The following is a 24,755-nucleotide window of genomic DNA, read 5'->3' on the forward strand; positions in this document are numbered from 1 at the left end:
TCAGAGAATTCCACTACTGCCTGTGGTCAGAATACACACATCGTGAGGGAAACTACAAATGAATGCCTTTTACCTAACATTATGGCTCTGATTAACTATGATGGCTTTAATAGCATGAGTCTGGGTGCTTGGCCCCCTAAAACGCTGCCTGCAGCTTATTATTATTAGTATTTATTTATTAATTTATTTTTTATTATTATAGTAATTTGCATGACTCAAGCCATCAATAACTTACTTAAAGTTAACATAGAGGTTTAACATACTTTTGAAACTTTTTTTCCCCTCATCAAATTTTTTTATGAGATCAGACTTTTTATTTTTAAAAAAGCGTCTATTTTTGGATGTTCAGTTCTCTCTGTCATAGTCGCTATCAATTTTAATCTGTCTCCATCTTTTCTTCTTCTTCTCACATACACACACACACACACTTGGATAATCCTGCGTTTGATTATGGTGATGTAGCGGTGGTTGGATCGATGAAGAAGCTCAATAGGTGTCTGATCAGACAGATGCAGTGTGTCTCCCAGCGGATGTCTGGCTCACACACATTCCTCGTCTTGAAGCATGGAGTGTGAACATGTGTGTACATGTGTAGCTCTGTGTGTGTGTGTGAGTGTGTGTGGGAGCTAAATCTATAGCAGTAATGAGTACAGTGCTAGGTTTCACCTGATCCTTACTACATCATCAGACACATATCCAATTCCAAGTTAAGCTCAGATCACAGTCATGGGAAAAGGGATAACAACCGCTTATATTTAAAGATATACAAATCTATAGCTAGTTTACAGTGAAGCTGAATAAATTATTCAAAATGTACTCCGTGACTCAAACCCTAATATACATTGGGGAAAATTATTTATCCAACTTTATCCTGACCTTAAATCAACTCGCACCGATTCGGTCTAAAGCACAAACTTTTTGTCTAAGTGACATCATACACATAAAGTACATCTCCTGAATGTCACTATAGTTAACTTTTAACGTGCTTTGCCATGTTGTTTTCTTCTTAAATGCACATACAGCTTCATGCCTCACTACAGGACCTAAAACACCAGTAAGATAAGTCCTATTTGGACTGTATTTGTTTTAGTAGTTCAACCTGTACCTATTAACAATAAATAAATAAATAAATAAAATAAAAATAGAGAATCTTTTTTTTTTGACAAATAAGATTTGTATTAAATTATGAATTATATATTTTAAATATTTTTATAGATATTTTTAGACAGTAGATATTTTTAGTATATGCTGTACAAGAGAAAAAGAAATAAATATCATTTAAAAAATGTTTTCTAATTATAAGGTAACTCTGAACACTGCAGCCAAACTCCACTTCCCACAACGCATCTGCACTCCAACATTCACAGTCTGATTGCACTGATTGATTTATATAACACTCACAGCTCATCTTTATAACCCTGTTTTCAGCCACATTGCAAGTCAGGAATATGCTCAGTTTCCTTTGTCCTGATGATCTCAAGCCTTTTGCCACTGAGTGCTGATCCTGGATTTGCCTTAACACTGTTTTTGATGCAACCTGCCCTGTGATATCCTATCTGTTGATCACTGGACCTGTTCCAAAACTTGAATAGCGTGTACTGTAGAGAGAAGATTACTGCATAACCATGTGTGTTTATATCAGTAGCCGACTTTTTGACACTCACGTAGGTTTGGAGGCTTCGGCTTGGTCAGTCTGGAGTTTCTGGCCTCCTTCCACCTCCATGGTGCAGTAGACGATGCGGTTAGGAGCGAGCGACTTCAAACCCTGGACTTCCATGATCACGACCTGAGAGTAGAGTCGAGAATGCAGTCTTATGAGCCTCTATCATACATTATAATGAGTTTTGAAACACAAAGAATATTTTTTCAGACTTTGTCGAGGTCAAATTATTTTCTGATTTTATAGCACTACAATTTATTTCCCCATGCCTGACACTGTACTACAGAATTACAAGGCCAATGCAATACAATAAAGTTTGTGACATTGAATTCTGCTGAATGATTCGACAGAATAATCCAGTCCTATACTTCGTGTGGTTCGACATTTCTTCAGGTCTTCACTCACAGCATTATTTCCTGCCTGAAATTACATCCTGTTTTTTGCAACAAATGCAAGGTACCCTAAGGATTTCCTCTGATTAATGTACATAAAAAATTTTTTTGTTTTGTTATCTGTTCATTTCACAAAATTAACATTGAAACCAAGTTTAAAACTTCATCCAGTGCTACATGCTGGAAAAATAATGCTTGAAAAGCCTCCTGTGGGTGTGTGGGAGTGGAAACAGGAAATCAGGTAAACACACACACTTAAATACACACACACACACACTAGTCATTTTAAGATCCTTCATATAATTTTATCACTTTTTTAAAAATATTGAGCTGAGCAGAAATATTTCAGTTCTTTTAAAAAAAAATCATCTTTTTTATGATCGTTCCAGAGCGTAAAAGTTACAGATGTGCTTCGTCTTGTAAAATGTCACCTCAGGGACACCAACCAACACGGTTATGTGATGGATGTTATGGATGTGCGCCAATCCCGCCCTGTCTGCTCTGAAAACTATCACTCTCAGCAGTCATATTGAATCATACCCCTCGCACATCAATGGCGAACAGATAATTCCCTTCATCACACTCAATCAGACGCTAAAGGGGGGCGGGGTATGTGCTCAATAATGCTCCCAACAAAGACGAATGGACGGACCATATGGGACATTGATTATATCACTGTAATGGTGTCTCAGTGGCGCTGGTGTGTTACGGGGGTATTGAGGCTGTCTGGTCCGATTACAGTCAACTGAATGTTCTTCCAGTTTGCACATACGCAAGCTTATGACTTCTAAAACTGTTCCTTAATCTGGCTCCTGATAAACTAACAGCGACGGATCCTAAATTCACCTCACAGTGAGCCATTCAATAGTTAATCATACGATGTGACATAATGAGATAAATCTAATTCTGTGAAATCCTCCATCTACTTGATGATAAGCGACAGGTGCATCCCAAATCCTTGGCGTTTCATGATTAGACAGTTTGTAAGCGATTAGAGGATCAATTTTTAGCAAAAAAAAATAAAATAATAAGTAGTTCTGGGATTTTGAGGTTTTCAAGGTTAACACCGAATCGCTGTGGTGACATGACAAGCCGTCTCAAAGGTTTATTATAGTGTCATTAAGCAAAAAGCCCCAGCACATTCAGTATATCAGCCACTGAACAAATGTTTACCTCCAAATCTTAACCTTTTGAGTGACCAGAGCTTTTAAAAATATTGCTATTTTGATATAAGCCAATGTTTTATTTATTTGTTTACCTTTCTAGATGTTTCATGATCGTGGCAGATTTTAGCTCCATAGAGTTATTATTGTTCTAATGGGCAAAAATTGATGCTGCAACAAGCACTAATAAAGGCCCACTGGGACAAGATTCACGCTGCCCCCATGCTTCAATACTCCAATACTCTGCATCATTATCATAAAGGAATTAAATCAAACACATTTCAATTTTCTTACACAAGCTGTAAGTGTAGACAGTGTGTCTATGATGTACAGAATTATTTTTACTGTATGATATGTTGCAGAGATTGAGAGATCGGGTGTATAATTTCTTATAGTACATTAAAAATGCATGTGCACCATAGTGATGTGATCTTCTTTCCCACACTAAGGCTGAGAAAATGGTGTCTACCATTTGCAGTGCACGAATCTTTTGGGCTAGTTTCAGGTTGGTTTTTGAAATTTTTGCTGAAAACTAGCAAAATCTGGATAATAATGTTAGATCTTCACACAATTCAACAGAAAACACAGTTGAATAAATTTACAGCTACTGGATGACTCCATGTACATGACGCTCAACTGCCTATTAACCTTCACTTGATCATCAATAACAGAGGTGTTCAATCTTATTATGGACTCACCCTGAAAGCCAAGCTCAACTGATTAAACATGTGGAACTCCTGCTCCTGCTTGACTGGCTCTTTGCGAAAATGATTGGTCAATAAGATCAATAAGAAGCTATTTATACATCCGACTCCCTTAGTGCTATCTAGTTAAGTGCACTTCACGGCATATAAAGCGAAAGATTAAATGGTACCTCTAGCGTAAAGGAAAGAACCACGTCCGATTTGGAGAGCTGGTTCTCGTCCTCTTGGCCCATGTCGATGATCGATGTGTTGTGGCCTCTCTTCAGCTTCTGCAGCTTGAACTCTCCTCCTTTAGACACAGGCATGCTCTCCAGATTGGCCATGAGCAGGTTCACTGACGACTTCAGTTCCTCGATGTACAGCGCCTCCATGTCCTTTGACACGAACTTGGGGAACTTACCAGCCTTGGAGGTGAGGAGAAGTCAGAATTGAGAAAGAAATATTGGACAATTGGAGAAAAACATACTGTATAATGGGACTCTGGGGAGTATTTTTTTTTCAGTGCAGGCACAAATGTGGTGTGCTGTTATTTTGGTAAGTTCTTTTTTTCCCCGTCTTTTCATCCAAATTTCACGTGGTGCGATACTGAAAATCTGAGCTTCGGCTGCATTCACAAGACCGTCAAAAACACATTCATGTGAGTTGCTTGTATGTAGTAGGCGTGTTTGTGGGTGGAGATCAATATTAGGTGAAATATAGCCTGTGCTGTGGCTTGCTATGTGCTGATTTAAAAGGTTTTTATGGATCGTACATGTAGGCTGTCAGCTGCGATTAAATTCTGCTTCATCTACCTCCAAACCAACGTGATAGACTGCAGCCTTTCTCAGATCGGTTACCTGTATTCATATCTGATGAGAAATCTTTACGAGTCTTTTCTTCCCTGCATGCGTCAGTGCGTCATTCGACTTTTGATCTCGTGCAGATGTGATCGGTCCTCTGACAGACACAGACTCTGACTAACCGAGTATTATTCAAGGCTGATTCCTGCTTTCCTCCTGCACACCGCACCATGCAGCACTTACTTTCGCTATCTGATCAGCCATCTGAAGGCGTCCGTCGAGTTCTCGTCTGATCTGAGCGGCCTGCTCGTCGGGGTTGTCCAGCTACAGGAAAGAAGAGGGAAAAAAGAACGATAAGTCAGTTGATATTTGATCCATGCAAGAAATCTTATCAGGGATCCTATTACCAGCTCGAACCTTCGAACCTATCCTAGCCACATTTTCTCATTGTTAAAGCTTTAGGTTCCTTCATCTACTGCATCCTTTCCGGCATAACATGATGAGATAGTAATGGATCGTTGGTCGTTAAAATGATGAGCTACTGAGAGAAAGATTTCACATGTGCCAGAAAGCAACGGTTTGACCTTTGATAACCCCAAGGAACTACAGGAAACATGTTTAGATACTATAATATTCAGTCCAATTTAATTTATTTTTGTAGGAATGGTGTCAGAAAGCGTGTTACCAAAAATATATAAAAATCCAGGAGACAAATTATAAAATTTAAACTTATTTAAATGTGGTGGAAATGTAGATGAAAATAGCATAAGGATGATGATTTAAAATAATAAATAAAAAATTTAATGAAAAAAATATGTAATAATAATAATAATAATAATAATAATAATGCAAAAAATGTCTTTATAGAAAATTATTTCATTTCAAATTGACCAAATGTTTTCCTTCAGTCAAGGCAGGTGTTAACTGTTGCATATGAACATTTGCTCATTAAAGCAGCATGTGTTCAGCTGTTCATGGATAAAAACCCTTGCGCTAACCGAGCCCCTGACCCTCAAATCCTCAGCTGCGTGCTTGAGCTGATCTCAAACGGAAGTGAATAAATCCTCCAAATGAACGAGCCGCCATCCATCATCAATTATCAATCAGATTTTCATTACTAAGCCATCAAATATTTAAGTGCCTGAAAATAAAACCAATATGCTAGCATGTTTCATTATGCTTAGCGTCATGGATTAGGTGGTGATGAATCACTGCATGGAAATGAGAAGGTGGAGAAAGCGGTGAGAGCCAGCGCTGGAGTCTGTCTGACTCACCCTGAGCCCGGATTGAAACTGAAGGCTTTTCCATCATGTGTCCACGACGGAAATGAATTGCCTTCGGCTGAGTGCAGAAAAAATCGTCCGTCTTTAACGCTGTGCAGCATTCATTATTACAGCAGTTAACATTAACGAGGCTTGAAGGTAGGATTGAATAAAACATGACAGGGTGTGCTGTTATAGGGAAATAATCAACTGTGGAGTTACTGTTACAACCCCTAAGCTGATTTACCAACACTAACAATAAAGTCTTTATTTATTAAACCACTATATTTACTTTGTGTCTATTTATAGAAAGCAAATGAATTTCTATTATCACTTATAAACCGATCAATTCATAACATTATGACCACCTACCTAATATTGTGTTGGTCCCCTTTTTTGCTGCTAAAACAGCCCTGACCCATCATGCACTGTGTATTCTGACCCCTTTCTATCAGAACCAGCATTAACTTCTTCAGCAATTTGAGCCACAGTAGCTTGTCTGTTGGATCGGATCACACGGGCCAGACTTCGCTCCCCACGTGCATCAGTGAGCCTTGACCGCCCATGACCCTGTCACTGGTTCACCACTGTTGCTTCCTTGGACCACTTTTGATAGATACTGACCACTGCAGACCGGGAACACCCCACAAGAGCTGCAAGTTTTGGAGATGCTCTGATCCAGTCGCCATCACAATTTGGCCCTTCGTCAAACTCACTCAAATCCTTACCCTTGTCCATTTTTCCTGCTACTAACACATCAACTTTGAGGACAAAATGTTCACTTCCTGCCTAATATATCCCACCCACTAACGGGTGCCATGATGAGGAGATACTCAGTCTTATTCACTTCACCTTTCAGTGGTCATAATGTTATGGCTGATCAGTGTATAATAGCAGCTATAAATATAACAATCGGTTCTTTTCTTTCTCTCATGAAGTCAGGAGAAAAAAGCACAGCTTGCAATAGAAGAAGCTTAAGGAGTGTAAAATCTTGCATTGTAACGCTTACTTCTTTAATTCTGACACTCAGACAGAGCGCTGACATTGGAGACTCCTTCCAAGAGTCTTAAACAAACATCTCCTTCCAAAAAGCATCATTACATCAACAAACACATGTTTTAATTCTGATGTGTCCAGCATAGACAATTATGTAAATGAGTTGTTACTATAGAAACAACAATACATTAGAAAGAAACCTGTGATTTGCTGCTCTACTGTCACAGAAACTCCCAATACTACCGATAGAAAAAATTACACCACTTTCTGACCAGATCCATGACCTGAACCTGCTTAAATAATATTTATTTCATCCACACTTGAAGAAGAAAAAGAAAACATGTAATTAGCCTCAGATTGATAATCAACTCAGCTCAAGTCTCTGAGGTGTAAAATCCTGGAGTTCCACAGCAGTTTATGTTGGTAATTATGGATTAATTATAGTTAAAAGTAAACAAACACATAGTGGCAGATTTATTTAAGCGCAAATTTACTGGATGTGAGAAAACATCCCAAAGCACATCCATGGCTTATTGCTCAATATGCAACATTATACTGTAATAAACTACACTTCTTATTTTTCTGCCTTTATTTATTTATTTATTTATTTATTTATTTATTTATTTATTTATTTTATTCAGTCCATTATTTATTCATGTATTTATTTATATTTGTATTATATAAGTGTATTAATTAATTAATTTATTAATTTATTTATTTATTTATTTTCCGTTATTTATTCATGTATTTATTTATTTATTTATTTATTTATTTATTTATTTATTTATTTATATTTTTATTATATAAGTGTATTTATTTATTTATTTAATTCTGTTATTTATTCATGTATTTATTTAATTCATTCCGTTATTTATTCATGTACTTATTTATTTATTTATTTATTTATTTTATTATTATATAATTGTATTTATTTATTTATTTAGCTTAATGGTTGGTAAAAAATGTGTTCAGAAACTGCATAATCTACAGCAACAGACCAACAGGATCTATTGTAGTTTGCTGATTCTTGCACAGAAAATATACTTTATTCATCTATTTCCAGTGGAAACAACTGACACCGTTCTCGCAGAGCATATTATAGAATTTGAATCTTCAACTGACACCGTTCTTGCAGAGCATATTATAGAATTTGAATCTTCAACTGACACCGTTCTCGCAGAGCATATTATAGAATTTGAATCTTCAACTGACACCGTTCTCGCAGAGCATATTATAGAATTTGAATCTTCAACTGACACCGTTCTTGCAGAGCATATTATAGAATTTGAATCTTTTTATGGAAATAAATATAGAGATGTTTTGGATTTCTCTGAATAACTGTGATTATAGTTAGCTCTGATCTGAGGTATTATTATCTGAGGGCAGTGGTGCAATACTTGTGTCCATGTGGATTTGTGTGTTTTTTTGACTACAAGCATAGGAGGTAAAAGAGTTGGACAGTCGGTTTTGTGCTTGGGTGGACGGCCATCTGTAGACGCGATAGCTCTAATGTCCCCCTTCATGTCACCAGCTGGGCTAAAGCCAGTGTTCATCAAGCCAAACTCCTACTTTCTGCCCTGAGGATGCCCACATACACGTGAACACACACATACACACACACACTCTCTCTCTTTCTCCTCCCAACACATTCTCTACACATTCCCTCACTCACTCTTTCTAAAAGGCACAAACACACCACCAAGATGCCAGCATGTGGGTGTGTGTAAAACGACTTCACAGTTTTAATAATGGCACATTATACTTGCATCGTATGCCTCGCACAGTATAAAGGGCTACGCTCGCACATGCACGCTGTTAATTCTACAGTGCCAATGTATAGAGGTGAAGTGTTACTGAAGTGCTACTTTAAACGATGCCAACTGAACTTTGCTACTCAGAAACTCACGCCTGGAACCAAGTCTGCACCATATGCACAAAAATAATAGCATGGTCTGATTATATTCCTACACCAATATGGCTTGACATTTATTTAAAGCAGCTCCTGAGGCTGCGGTGATGCGTCAGCGTTAGAGCGCCACCTGTGTTCATCGACTATCCAAACACCCAGAGAGAACGTGTCTGATGTTATGGTTTGAGGTCAGTGTTGGAGAGGAAGATCTCGAGTGTCCTGCACAGAGCTCTGACTCTGACTCAACTCCACTGAACACCTTCACCTTAAACCTCCTCAACCAACACCAGGGTCTGATCTCAGTGTCCTAATGCTGAAGGACTGAATGAATACCAATTTAATCTTCACCATGCTCTGTTATACGTTCCTGTCTCCCCTTTATCAGCCGTCCTCTCTTGTTTTCACTGAGCACTGCTCACTCTCTCTCCACCATGCCTCCATCTGCCTTCCTCTGTATTTCTTTTACACGTCATTGTTGTTGTTTTTTTCTCTTACAGTAAACTCAATCTTCCTGCCTTTCTCTCTCTGTCTATCTGATTCTCTTTACTCTCTCTCCTTTCCTGTATGTGTTTTTGTCTCTGTCCTCCTGGGTAAAATAAACATCTTCTGTCTATCTATCTATCTATCTATCTATCTATCTATCTATCTATCTATCTATCTATCTATCTATCTATCTATCTGGCATCCTGAACAACTATTTTCTACCATATTCTTCAAATTTATGTCAGCATTAGCTTGCGTAAGGACACATTTAGTTTGGATATACACGGATCAGGCATCACATTATGAGCAGTGACAGATGAAGTGAACATTTTGTCCTCAAAGTTGATGTTAGAAGCAGGAAAAATGGGCAAGCGTAAGGATTTGAGCGAGTTTGACGAAGGGCCAAATTGTGATGGATAGACGACTGGATCAGAGCATCTCCAAAACTGCAGCTCATGTGGGGTGTTCCCGGTCTGCAGTAGTCAGTATCTATCAAAAGTGATCAAAGGAAGGAACTGTGGTGAACCGGAGACAGGGTCATGGGCGGCCTGGTTCCGATAGAAAGGTGTCAAAATACAAAAGGGGGACCAACACAATATTTGGCGGGTGGTCATAATGTTATGCCTGGTTGGTGTATTTATGTATTTATTTATTTATTTATATTTCATTGTAGTAGTAGTTGTAGTAGAAGTGATAGTAGCACCGTTCTTATTTATGTATGTATGCTTCTTTAATGTTAGTAGTAATTCTAACAGTGGTTGTATTAGGTACAGCAGTTTGTATATTTCATTGTTGTAATTATGTAATTTTACTAGTAGTAGTAGTATCGGTAGTTACACCAATTTTTTGTTTCATTTTAGTAGCAGTACTAGTGGTTGTACTGGTGGCAGCAGTTTGTGTATTTGATTGTTTGTTTGTTTGTTTTGTTTGCATGTTTGTTTAATTTTAGTAGTAGTTGTAGTAGTGGTGGTTGTACTAGAGGCAGCAGTTTGTTTGATTATTTATTTGTTTGGTTGGTTGGTTTTGTTTGTTTAATTTTAGTAGTATTAGTTGCAGCAGTTTGAGTATTTGTCTGTTTGTTTGTTTTTGTTGTTTGTTTAGTTTTAGTAGTAGTGGCAGCAGTTTGTTTATTTGATTGTTTGGGGTTTTTTGTTTGTGTGTTTAATTTTAGTAATAGTAGTCATATTAATATTAGTTCCAGTAGTTTGATTGTTTTTGTTTGTGTAATTATTTGATTTTATTAGTAGTAGTAGTGGTGGCTGTATTAATGGCAGTAGATTTTTTATTTGTTTGTTTGTTTAATTTTAGTAGCTAACAATTCAAAAAGTAGTGGTTATATTGGAGGCAGCCGTTTGTTTGATTGTTTATTTGTTTAATTTTAGTAGTGATAGTAGCTGTATTAGTTGCATCAGTTTGATTATTTGTTTGTTTGTTTTTGTATATCTACTGCCACTAATACAACCACCACCACCACTACTACTAAAATTATTATATTATATTGAAAGTAATATTATTATTTTACTTATTACTCCCTGTCAAAAGTAACTCGTTACACTATTCGTTATATTACTTTTCCCTCACACCCTACTCATTAGTAAAAATGCCCCGTCTCCTCCAAATGCACCTACTCTTACTGGCTAGAAAGGCACACCTGTCTCAAACCGATAAAAATACTCACTCTTTCAAACAACTTCTTTTATTATTAATAAAGCAGTTAAACCCACAGTATAATCTGCAACAGGGCTCGAACGGGCTGACTCAAACAGAATTTGGCCAGATGAGAAAGCGTCCAACATTTTGACCAATACGCTAATGTATGCATTTGCATAACAAGCTTGTCACAATATCTCTACAACATTAATTTGACAATAACATGAATAATTTCTTAACTTAAAATGTAAACTAAACCGCAGTGCTTATATTAGGCTTTTTAGAGCACCATTCGCTACACAAAACTGTAGGCAATTAAACTGCTCTCTCATGTTTCTCTTATAAAAATTAGTACATGCTGTACGACCAGCCTTTAAAGCTGAACATTCAGCATGGTTGGCATATATAAAGTGCTGTCTTAAATCTCTTTGAAAAACAGTGCATGCTATGTGACCAGCCTTTAAAACGGAAACAACGAACAAATCACAACTTCAACAAAACTGCCACTTGTATTCAATTAGGCTTGTGGTATTTGCCCTCCTGTTTAATCTGGAGACACTTAAGAGGGTATTGCTCCACTTTGCAACTCTTTCACTGGTCACCTTTGAAATGACGAATATACCTCATCAGGAGAAGCTTCTCAAACCTTTTCTACGTTGATTTGTTTGTTTAATTTTAGTAGTTAACAATTCAACGAGTGGTGTTTGGTATGGAAGCAGCAGTTTATTTGATTATTTATTTGTTTGTTTGTTTGTTTTTGTTTAATTTTAGTAAGTAGTTGTATTAGTTGCAGCATGATTATTTGCCCATTTCATTTTGTTTAATTTTAGTTGCAGTAGTAGTAGTGGTTGTTTTGGTAGCAGCAGTTTGTTTGATTGTTAATTTGTTTGTTTGTGTTTGTGTTTGTTTTTAGTAGTAATAGTAGTAGTTGTATCAGTTGCAGCAGTTTGATTATTTGTTCATTTGTTTTTGTTTGTTTAGTTTTAGAAGTGGTGGTGGTTGTATTAGCGACAGTAGTTTGTTTATTTGTTTCTTTATTTATTTCATTTTAGTAGTTAACAATTCAACAAGTAGTGTTTGTTTTGGAAGCAGCAGTTTGTTTGATTATTTGTTTGTTTGTTTTTGTTTGTTTAGTTTTAGTAAGTAGTTGTATTAGTTGGAGGAGTTTTTGTTTTTTGTTTAATTCTAGTTGCAGTGTTAGTAGCAGTGGTTGTTTTGGTGGCAGCAGTTTCTTTAGTTGTTTATTCGTTTGTTTTTGTTTGTTTAATTTTAGTAGTAGTGGTTGTTTTGGTGGCAGCAGTTTGTTTCATTGTTTATTCGTTTGTCTTTGGTTGTTTAACTTTTGAAGTGGTGGCGGTTGTATTAGTGATAGTACTTTGTATATTTGTTTGTTAGTTTGTTTAATTTTAGTAGTTAACAATTTAACAAGTAGTGTTTGTTATGGAAGTAGCAGTTTGTTTGATTATTTCTTTGTTTGGTTTTTTTTGTTTAATTTTAGTAATAGTATAAGTAGTTGTATTAGTTGCAGCAGTATGATTATTTGCTCATTTCATTTTGTTTAATTTTAGCTGTAGTAGTAGTAGTGGTTGTTTTGATAGCAGCAGTTTATTTGATTGTTTATTCCTTTGTTTTTGTTTGTTTAATTTTAGTAGTAGTGGTTGTTTTGATAGCAGCAGTTTATTTGATTGTTTATTCCTTTGTTTTTGTTTGTTTAATTTTAGTAGTAGTGGTTGTTTTGATAGCAGCAGTTTACTTGATTGTTTATTCCTTTGTTTTTGTTTGTTTAATTTTAGTAGTAGTGGTTGTTTTGATAGCAGCAGTTTACTTGATTGTTTATTCCTTTGTTTTTGTTTGTTTAATTTTAGTAGTAGTGGTTGTTTTGATAGCAGCAGTTTATTTGATTGTTTATTCCTTTGTTTTTGTTTGTTTAATTTTCGTGGTTGTTTTGATAGCAGCAGTTTGTTTATTTGAGTTTTTGTTTGTTTGTTTTTGCCAAAATCCAACAAACCGCAAAATCTTTTGAGATCCTTTCTGTATTGCTTTTTTTTTTTTACCCAACACACACACACACACACACACAGAAATCTACATCAGAGGAAATATATTGTACCTCAAAATCTCATCACACTATTAAAAATAATGCATTGAAAACACAGAATTTGTGGTCAACAATAACATCTAAAGTATCAGTAGTGCATCTTCACAGGTATTTTATAATCCTCAGTATACTACCCCCTCTCTGACACTCTACTCTACTCTGTCCGAGGTGTTAAGACGTGACGCTGAGTCATTACACTGAAGTGCTTTTGGAGCAGCGTGACTTTAATACGCTGCAATCCACCTGTAATCCTGCCTGGACACGTTACCTCCGCTGCACTCGTCCTGCTTTAATAGCGCCAGTGTTTACAGCCCTGTTCCAGTTGCAGTGCAGATGTGCATTTCAATTTCATTACCACGCTCCCTCACAGAGAGAGAGAGAGAGAGAGAGAGATGTGATGTGATGAGGAGAGTGTTAATGAAATTCTATATGCTTTGTCTTCAGCTATCTTTAATTACTTTTTAACGAATGCAATTAGCATAGACAACTGATGAGAGACAGAAACAGAGGTACAGACTCGGTGTGTGTGTGTGTGTGTGTGTGAGACAGAGAGAGTAATAGAGACAGCGTGTTGAAGGGTGTGAATGTATGCGAGTTTGGTTTGTACCAGCGACACACACACACACACACAGGGCAGAGTTTGGCATCTCTTCAATCACCCTGCCTAATTCTCTACAGCCAACAGGCAGTTATCCTACCAAGCTATGAGATGCTGCTTGGGCCAGGTAATGCAATCATCTCTCTCTCTCTGTCTCCCTGTCTCTCTCTCTCTCTCTCTCTCTCTCACACACACACACACACACAGCAAATATAGCCCTGAATAAACACACATCCTCACTGGGAGACATGGCAGATAAACAAAAACTGATCATGTCCATCAGCAGTACAGGATTATTTGACGTTATAAGCTGCTTATATTGTTGAACTCTGGATTCTGATTGACCAGAAAGCGTTGATTAATTATCTACAGCAGTAAAGTGATTAGAACAGAATGATGTGTTTGTTCTAATTCGTTATCATTTGCTTAGACAGGGCTTCTGAAAGCAGACCCTCCTTATCTAAACCTGTGATGTTTATATGGTGAGTTTTTCTGTAAGGAGACGTTGGAAGGAAGGAGTCTCCAGTGCCAGAGGCTACGAATGGAGCTTGACCTTTTAAAGACAGAGGAATATGTGCTTCCTGGTATCTACGTAGATAACATGACAAGCTGATTTATGTATTTTTTTTTTTTAAATGTGTGATGCGTCATCCTGTGAAAATAAACACACTTCAGGACATGATGTCTATAACTGTGTATTCGCTTCCTGTCACGATGCATAACACCCCACCAGGTCATGGACTTTGGACACGCAGCATGTCCTATCTGAAGTGATGGAATTGTGAAAATTGTCTAAATGTCATTTTGGCTTAACTATTGATTTTAAAGTATAGATTCGAGAATAAAAACAAACAAACAGATGACTTTCTGAGCTTAAGGGTTAATAATTACGCAGGAGGGATTTAATCAAATCAGCCAAGAAAATAGATTTCCTTTATTCCTCCTGGAAGAGTGTGTAGACAACAGGTTCATGCGTGTGTGTGTGTGTGTGTGTGTGTGTGTGTGTGTGTGTGTGTGTGTGTGTGTGATTAGACAGATGTGCCTGTAATGTATTCTCATGAAGAACAGCTGATGAAGAAGAAAGGATGAATAAAAGCCCTGCATGTTTACCGTCTCCATGGCAACCACAAGAGGCCAGACAAAGGGCGTTCAGGTTGTTCCTAATGGGCACATGCACACACACACACACACCTTCACACATGTCTAAAGATGTACTATTATAATAAAATGTATTCACTGACACACACACACACGCAAAACAAACTCATCCATAAAATCAATCAACGCAGTTGACCACACGATTGCGTCACAAGCTTTCAAAGCGCGCTTCCCAGATCTTTTGTGGAGAAGTGATGTGTGTTTCTGTGACATGAGTCATGATTCTGGAAAAATCTAGAAAACACGGTTTTAAAGAACAAAATAGGAATATGAAGGAATTAGAAAGCAGGTACACAAACAAACTGGTGTGTGTTTATCAATGCCTGGTGTCCAAAAAGTTCACAACAACCTCTACTTATGGAATATTATTAATATTTTTTCTCCGTTATCGGAATGTAGTGAAAAGATTAAAACTAGAAAACTGTAAACTCCTACGGGATGGTATCGTAAATAAATAAAATAATAATAAAAAAAAAAATACAAACAGTGGGGTTAAAGGGTACCTACATAGTGCCTTTATAAAACATTCATTAGCAGCGCATAAATATTTCATAAGCTGGAGGGTTTATGAAAGGTGTTTATATCCAAACGGTTGTCGCAGTTCTGTTTGTTGACCGATTGACATCATGCGAGAGAGTCGAACCGCATGCGATTCAATTCTTCTGAAAAAATGGATATCATAGTAAATAATTAGCAAAAAATATGTTGTGATTTATACGTGTGGTATCAGGATTGTGTGTGGCCTTCGTCTCAGCTACATCTCTCCGTTCTCAACAGGAAATTTTCCAGCACTTGTACTTAGTTCAATTTTTTACCAAAAATAAACAAGCTAGTAGTTTCATTTGTGTTCCCGACTCACAGACAAGGCAGTCACTAAGGATGAATGAAGAGATGTTTTCAGTTACATTTCTACGTTTCCAGTTCATTTAGTGGATGCTTTTATGCAAAGTGACTTATAATGAGGAAATACAAGCAAAGTGATATGTCAGAGAGAGGAAAATAAAAGTAGATTTTTACAAGTAGACAGTAGTGTGTTGAGGTGTAGAGCTAGTGTAAGTGCAGATATCTAGGGTTCACACAGAAAATAGTGATGTTTTCTGCTGTCTAACGAGTACATCAGAGGGACAGCTCATGTTGGACGTTTGGGGGACGAAGTTAGGGAGGCCAGATTAAGATGGTTTGGACATGTCCAGAGGAGGGAGAGTGAGTACATTGGTAGGAGAATGTTGGACATGGAGCTGCCAGACAGGAGGCAAAGAGGGGGTATATGGATGTAATAAATGAGGTTATGAAGCTAGTGGGTGTAAGTTTTGAGGATGCAGAAGATAGGGATAGGTGGAGAGAGATGATTCACTGTGGCCACCCCTGAAGGGAAAAGTCGAAAGGTGAACAAGAAGATGTTTTCTTCTGTCTGGATTAAGCATAGAAGTTGATTCCATCACTCAAAAAGATATAAATATATTTTGTATGTCAGTGAACCGCTCAGTCACACTAGCATGAAAGTCATTACACTATAATACGTTATTTGGAACCCTTATCCAGAGCAACTTTAATATTTGATTTCATTTTATATAATTGAGCAATTAAGGGTTAAGGGCCTTGCTGAAGGGCCTAGTAGTGGAAGACTCACAACCTTCTGATCAGTTGACAAAGGGCCGAATTGTGATGGCTAGACGACTGGATCAGAGCATCTCCAAAACTGCAGCTCTTGTGGGATGTTACCAGTCTGCAGTGGTCAGTATCTATTAAAAGTGGTCCAAAGAAGGAACAGTGGTGAACCTGGTAGCCTGGTCTACACATGGCACCAGGATGCACTATGGGAAGAAGGCAAGCCGGCGGAGGTAGTGTCATGCTATGGACAATGTTCTGTTGGAAAACCTTGGGTCCTGCCATCCATGCGGATGTTACTTTGATACGTACCACCTACCTAAGCATTGTTACAGACCATGTACACCCTTTCATGGAAACAGTATTCCCTGATGGCTGTGGACTCTTTCAGCAGGATAATGCGCCGTGCCACAAAGCAAAAATGGTTCAGGAATGGTTTGATGAGCACAACAATGAGTTTGAGGCGTTGACTTGGCCTCCAAATTCCCCAGATCTCAATCCAAGCATCTGTGGAATCCATGGAGGCCCCACCTCACAACTTACAGGACTTAAAGGATCTGCTGCTAACATCTTGGTGCCAGATACCACAGCACACCTTCAGGGATCTAGTGGAGTCCATGCCTCGACGCGTCAGGGCTGTTTCGGCAGCAAAAAGGGGGACCAACACAATATTAGACAGGTGGTCATAATGTTATGGCTGATCGGATCTATCTTGTCTGGTTCCTCTCGTGTCATCTCGAGGCATTCTACACCTGAATTTCTGTACAGCCGCACGATGACACTGTGTATTAGCACGCAATTATCACACAAATAAAACCGAATTGAATTGAAGCTCATATCCGACCAGCGTGCCCTAAGCGTAATCTCATGTATGCGGCGTGTTATGATTTTCTTTCCCCCTCCTGTGGTTAGCTAATTGAGACAGGGTGTGTAGCAGCAGTGTCAGCATGATTAAATCTCAGCTCACCAGAAAACACCCTCGCCTCAGACTCGGACACACCCATGCCAGACTGCATGTCCTACGCAAAGGCACAAAATCTAATTTGCTTCTGTAACAAAGCCATCATTGCTGGAGAGAAGGCATTAATCATAGCGGCGTGGAAGCTGTGGATGAGAGACGAGGAAGAAGTTTTGGTGGCGATGCTTGTTACAGCAGAAGATCTTTGAGGTCTGCTTCACAGCAGGGGTTACAGATAAACGTCCTGCATGCTCCCTCTTTCTCTCATGCTCACACACACACACACACACACACACATTGCGAATCAAATTAAAAAAAAACAACCAAAAAGACAGACACGCATCCCTCCTAATGTTCTCAGTCTCAGGATGCTAAGCTGTGTCTGCTCAGCTGTCCTGATGTTCCAGCTGTCTGCTCATGATCACAGCTGCCTAACAAGCTTTCTGTCTTTGTGGAAGATAAGAGAAAAGGCTTTTGATCTTGAACAAGAAGAAAAAAAGATAACCATGTAGACAAAGATAGCATTCATAACACTTAACACTGCATAAACCTATGGAAGTGATATAAAGGCCTGATACAGCCCTCATGAGAGTTCCAGTCTGACTTACAGAGCAGCATGAGAACTGACTTTTCCAGCGAAATGCCCATATCTTCATTCCGTCAGTTGATCTGAGCGGTTACTGACAAACGTTAAATCCCATGATACAAAGCTTTCCACAAATGCTGAGAGTGAACAGTGAAACTAAATATCAGCCAACATAAGACCTAGATTTTTGCCGTGACACTTTTCAGGTTGACTTGCGAATTAAAATACGAATTTTAATTTTCACATTCATAATTATAGACAAAGAGACTTTTTGACTGGGTCAAAAAAGTAGAAGAAAATATAATTTAAAAAAATTAATACCATAAAAAAATTTATTTCAATTAAATTAAATACGTCTGCCTTTACATGCACATGAATGTAATATGGAGTTGTCCCGCCCCTTTGCAGCTATAACAGCTTCAATTCTTCTGGGAAGGCTTTCCACAAGGTTTAGGAAAGGTTTAGGTTTCTGACCATTCCTCTAGAAGCGCATTTGTGAGGTCAAGCAGTGATGTTGGACGAGAAGGCCATGCTCGCAGTCTCCGCTCTAATTCATCCCAAAGGTGTTCTCTGGGGTTGAGGTCAGGACTCTGTTCAGGCCAGTCGAGTTCCTCCACACCAAACTCACTCATCCATGTCTTTATGGACCTTGCTTTGGTCACTGGTGTGCAGTCATGTTGGAACAGTAAGGGGTCATCCCCAAACTGTTCCCACAAAGCATGAAAATGTCCAAAATGTTTTGGTATGAAGCTGAAGCATTAAGAGATCCTTTCGCTGGAACTAAGGGGCCGAGTCCAACCCCTGAAAAACAACACCTTAATTCAGTGATTTGGAGGGGTGTCCCTCCAAATCAATATGGTATATTTATGATTAGTATATGAGCAGTATGATTATTAATGTAAACAGAAATAGGTATTTAGGTTTGTCCAAAGAAGTCCAAAAAACAAAAGAGGTTTTTTCTTGGTATAAGGAAGAGATAAGCAGGGGTCCAAGCATCAATATGGAAGAGATGCATCCAGTAAAGTACCCAAGTGAGGTGTGTTGATGACAATATCTATCTAGAGAAGTCTCCGAGATGCTATACAGAGAGTTATGGTGTGTTTTATTTATCACTTTAAACGCTAGCATGAACGTACATCATTCATGATGAATAAATAAATGGCGAGGACAGCTGTTTCATGTGAGCGATGATCTCATAAGCAGGAGCATCACTGATACCACTTGTTCTATCTGAGGGTTGTTTTTATCAGAGCCACGGGGCAGGAAATGAATCACACACTCTCTGTTTGTCAGCATCACCGGGCTGAAGTGTTTTCTAGCGTTTCTGCCACGGTTTTAATTACCTGTCAGTCAGAAGCTGGAGCACGGCTAACATCCCAACACACCCTCAGGAAACAGTCGATATATAAGATTAGACTCCCTCCATCTGGGAGACGGCGAACGCCCGCTGAAAGCAGTTTAGCATGCGAGCGCTCTGGGACACAAACAAACACGTGCCTAACACACACTCGGTGAGAATTACAGAGAGCAGGAGGGAAGGATGCAAAACAGCTGTGGGAAAAGAAACAGAAGAAAATGTAGAAACAGGGTGTGTGTGTGTGTGTGTGTGTGTGTGTGTGTGTGTACTCCACATGTCTATTTATATGCATATACATACTGTAAGGTGTGTGTGTGTGTGTGTGTGTACTCCACATGTCTATTTATATGCATATACATACTGTAAGGTGTGTGTGTGTGTGTGTGTACTCCACATGTCTATTTATATGCATATACATACTGTAAGGTGTGTGTGTGTTTGTGTGTGTGTGTGTGTACTCCACATGTCTGTTTTTGTCCATATACATACTGTAAGAGGTGTGTGTGTGTGTGTGTGTGGTGTAATACACATGTCTATTTTTGTCCATATACATACTGTAAGAGGTGTGTGTGTGCCTGTGTGTGTGTGTGTGTGTGTGTGTGGTGTAATACACATGTCTATTTTTGTCCATATACATACTGTAAGAGGTGTGTGTGTGCCTGTGTGTGTGTGTGTGTGTGTGGTGTAATACACATGTCTATTTTTGTCCATATACATACTGTAAGAGGTGTGTGTGTGCCTGTGTGTGTGTGTGTGTGTGGTGTAATACACATGTCTATTTTTGTCCATATACATACTGTAAGAGGTGTGTGTGTGTGTGTGTGTGTGTGTGTTCAGGTGTCTACATATTTATACATATTTATGTAAGTGTGTACATATGCATACTGTGTGTGTGTGTTTGTATGTGTGTCTATACAGACTGTGTGTATGTGTGTGTTTGTGTGTGTGTATTTGTATGTGTGTCTATACAGATTGTGTGTGTGTATGTGTGTATTTGTTTGTGTGTCTATACAGACTGTGTGTTTGTGTGTGTGTGTGTTTGTGTGTGTGTGTGTGTGTGTGTGTGTGTACATTGAATCTGCCTGATTTCACTCCTGTTGATCTGACGCTCAGCCCACCGCTCTTCTGTTGCCATGGCGACTGGGTTATTACCATCCAAATAGAGGAGTGGGGTTTTATTCATGGCTAATTAAGACGATGTACGGCACGTGCGCCCGTCACGCTGCTCCCAGCCAATCGGAAAGGCAGAAATATGACACGTATGGATTAGTGATTTAACGTCTGGACGACATTACGCATCACTGTAGCGCTCCTTCCTTATATGTGGCCGTGTGTTATTAAGACTGACTCGCTAAATCTTAAACATAATATAAATGCCTGCCCTCTATTTCCGGACGTATTGCGAACATATCATGACACATTGTACGTTATTATTATTTTTTAATTATCGATCACTCAGAAGACATTTGGTTCACTTATTTTCTACCACCAGCTCTGAAAGTAGTCCCGGCAGTAAGACAGCTTCATAACAGCTTCATGCTCTAAAACCTTATGTTTGCTATAGGGACTTTTATAGTGTATGCATCATAATCATTGACATGTTGAAGTTTTCTGTAAAGAGACGTTTATTTGAAGATTATTGGAAGGAGTCTCCAATGCCGATGCTTTTATGAGTCAGAGGCCGTGAGGGAATGTTTATAGCTGCTCTAACAGGAACTAGCTTATCTCTGGGATGTTCATCAACATTCAGTTTAATGTGGAAAAATATAATATAATATAATATAATATAATATAATATAATATAATATAATATAATATAATATAATATAATATAATATAATATAATATATGTTCATTTTTTCAATCAAGACCATTATTTTGATCATGTATTCAATACCTTTTGGATATTTATTCATACACCTCAATACAGATTTTCTTTCTACTTTCTTCTTTCTTTTCTCTCTCTCTCTCTCTCTCTCTCTCTAACTCATTCTGCTTTTCCATCACCTACAGTTATGCAAATATTCTAAAGGGAAGCAATAGTACGGTAATGAAAATAGCACCATGGTGCCCACTCAGCCACGGAGAGACGAGAATACAGTACACTCCTCCTTGTATTATTTTAACAGGTGGACTAAAACTCCACTCCTGTAATTCTCTAACTCTCTCCTGTAATTTATCCTCGTGTGATTATATTCTATGCTCACTACCCACTCCTACTCCTATCATCTGCTGCACTTTTCTCGCTGCCAATATTCACTGATCTGAACCGGTGTGCAGGTGTCTACATGTCTGATTGATGGCATTTTAATTTCCTGCAAAATGCCCGTATCTTCGTTCCGTCAGTTGATCTGAACAGTTACTGACAAACGTTAAATCCCATGATACAAAGCTTTCCTAAGAGCGAGCAAGCTTGTTGTCCACAAATGCTGAGAGTGAACAGTGAAGTCGTTATTTCAGTTTGCTGGATATGGCTCAGTGATTATCATTTTCAATCTTAACTTCACCTGTGCTTCTTCGAACTGGTTTAACTGGTCATTCTGCAACAAGTAATTCACCGAGGAACTCATCAAACTTGCACAATACTGAACAAACGAATGACACAAACCTGTTAAACAAAGAGCAAAAGTTCATGTAGGGTCAGTATCCTTAATCTTAGGCTTAAACATATGGATGGGGGACCTTGGGTACGGCTTGACTGGGATTATCCACATAAACCCAAAGCAATGGTTGCAAGGTTTTTGGCTTCTGATTGCAAATTCCTGCATGATAAAGCTACAACTGTTGAGGCCTTGAACAAGACATTAAACCGTTCAGGTGGATATTTCTTTGGATGGAAGGCGTCAGATGAACGATTAACCATAAAAAAGACTGTGAGAAAATACATCCTTATCTAAATTTAACTTCTAGACCCTGAGGCCCTGTTTACACTTGGATTGTAACCTGATAAGGTCTGACCAAATACCAGTTTTAAACTGATTACAAGGGCTGTAGAAATCTGGGCTCAACATTTTTCTCTATTGACTTAGACTTATAGGCATTGGTATTTGATACTCAGTCTTGGAGCTTAGTCTTGCTGAAAATGTTCTGAGTCTCAAGTGAGAGTTTGTGCTTTTCATCTGGACAAAGTTTGACAAAAAGGCTTTCATTCTACAACATCCAATGAAGCCAACAATTTCAAGACCTTTGACCCCCCACTCAGCATCTAGACATAGTACACTTTCCACCATATGATAATCTTCAATCAATAGAACTGGTCTGGAAGAACCAAGATCCCAAAACCCAAACCCATACCCAGACTCTAACAGCTTTCATCTGTCTTACCTGGCAGGCATTGTAGAGCAGCTGATGCTCGAACTTCTTGATTCCGAGGATCTGCTGGAACATTTCATACAGCTGGTCCTTGCTGAGAATGAGCTCGGAGGCAGCGCTGGCCGTGATGCGCTGCTGGTGTTTCCGGGGATCCTCCTCGCCGCGGTAGATGGTGTCGAACTTAGCCATCCAGGAGCTAAGCACCGTCTCCTTGCTCAGGCCGTCGATCTCGGGTAAGCTGCGCACGCGCTTCTCGATGTGCTTCTTAAAGACCTCACGTGAGTCGTTGGCTGAGCAGCCGCCGCTTTGGACCATGCGGGAAACTCGGTCACTCTTCAGGAAAACCTGAGGAAAATTGGTAGCAATTTAGCGTTTTGGATTAAACGCAAAATAGCTTTGAGCGGCCAGATACCGTTTGCCAGTTTTGGTTTGGTAGAAATGCTAACACTGCGAACAAGGTGTCTCTGCTCTCTGCAACATTGATTATTTTTGCTCAGACTCAATTCCCACATCACATTTATTATCCCCATTTTTCACAACACACAGGAAGCGGCCAATTCTGAAAGGAGAGAGGGGGAAAAAAAACATTTCTTTAGGAGAGCAGCTGTGGGAATTGTTGCTGCACGAGAAGCTGAATCTTTATTGCAGTGCGTTTTCCACTTTTGAAATTCACTTCAATCACTGTGCTGCTGATTGCAGTGTTTCCCTTCAATCTCAACCTCTCTTTTTCAATGTCGAGCTCCGAGTGAGGTCATTTCTCAGCACGGACGTGGCTTCGCGGCTTCATATCAGGTGAAAAGTGGCTCGCGGCTTGTTGTGCAACTCGGCAAAAAAAAACACACACATAGCGGGAGACCTAACCTCAGTGCTAAAGCAGACAAAGATGAATGCATGTTTTTTTTATTGTGCACCTCCGGGGTTGACATTCATCTCTTATTCATCCTTTTGCTCTCGATCGCTTACTTTGTTCTTGAATTCTCTCGGCATGAGAGCTGGGTACGTCCATCATGTTCTCCGATGTGTGATAATGACGTAGACCTTAACATCTAATACCTGGTTATAGTGCTTAATTACACTTATATTCAATTATATTCAATATTCAAGATATATTCAATAATTTCCTAACTTCATAATGTGAAAAGAGAAAAGAAAAATGGTGTAAAAGTAAAATGTCTGAAGGTTTTTGAATATAATGAAGCAGTTAAAGGTCACTTTACTTCCCTATTACTACTATCAAACTTTGCAGAAACTAGAACATTCCAAAAGGAAGTCTTTTCTTTTTCTTAATATTTTCTTTCCCACATTATGTTCAATACCTCAATCTCCATTTATCCTCCCGAGTTTTGAGATACTGCTCGGGCCAGGTAATGCAATCATCTCTCTCTCTCTCTCTCTCTCTCTCTCTCTTTCTCTCTCTCTCTCTCTCTCTCTTTCTCTCTCTCTCTCTCTCTCTTTCTTTCTCTCTGGCTAAACAGATGAAGGTGAGTTAAAACAATCCCATCTAAATCCTAACGACAACATTAACTGAATTGCTTGTCTCTGTCTGCCCCTGAACTCTTGACCATTTCACTGATTATTTGACCCAATCAGTCTAAACTGTCACCAGGATTAAGCTGATTAACCTTTAAAAAAACAAACAAATCACCTTTATCCAATTCACATGCTCTTGCTTTCGACTCAGTGAGGAATCACTGACTTATTTTCAGTGGTTGTTCACCGAGTTGCCATTCTGACAGGTAAAACATCTGTAGGTGGAACTATTATTGCATTAATGTTATAAATAATAGACATTTTCACAACTTTACTCTCTAATCAGAAAGCCAGAGGTGACAGAAAAAAACCCAATCATAAGTAAAGTCACCTTCAGAAGGACATTAATGAAATAAGCAGAAATATCTCACAGAGGGATGTTGATTATTACAGCATGATACTTGGTATAGACTGGACCCAATTACTGACTGTAGCTCACTTGTTACTGTGTACAAATTTAAGTGATGTAATATTTTGTAAGTCCGTGTAAGACCTGTGTCTTGCACTTAATGCATCTATACACAAGAACAGATATCTCTTATCACAGTTATA

General features: G+C 38.6%; 1 protein-coding gene across 6 annotated transcripts in view; it reads right to left on the bottom strand.

Moving 5' to 3' along the window:
* Window positions 1-24,755, bottom strand: part of cadpsa (Ca2+-dependent activator protein for secretion a) — a 106,284-nt gene that overhangs the window by 56,932 nt on the left and 24,597 nt on the right. For all 6 annotated transcript variants that reach the window (XM_058373771.1, XM_058373770.1, XM_058373772.1 and 3 more), the window contains exons 3-6: window positions 22,686-23,018; window positions 4,942-5,022; window positions 4,090-4,323; window positions 1,665-1,786 (exon numbers count right to left, since the gene is read on the bottom strand). In XM_058373771.1, the coding sequence (XP_058229754.1) occupies window positions 1,665-1,786; window positions 4,090-4,323; window positions 4,942-5,022; window positions 22,686-23,018 (770 nt within the window). The remainder of the gene's footprint in view (window positions 1-1,664; window positions 1,787-4,089; window positions 4,324-4,941; window positions 5,023-22,685; window positions 23,019-24,755) is intronic.

The sequence above is a fragment of the Hemibagrus wyckioides genome, linkage group LG21 (assembly GCF_019097595.1).
Source record: "Hemibagrus wyckioides isolate EC202008001 linkage group LG21, SWU_Hwy_1.0, whole genome shotgun sequence".
NCBI classification, from domain to species: domain Eukaryota; kingdom Metazoa; phylum Chordata; class Actinopteri; order Siluriformes; family Bagridae; genus Hemibagrus; species Hemibagrus wyckioides.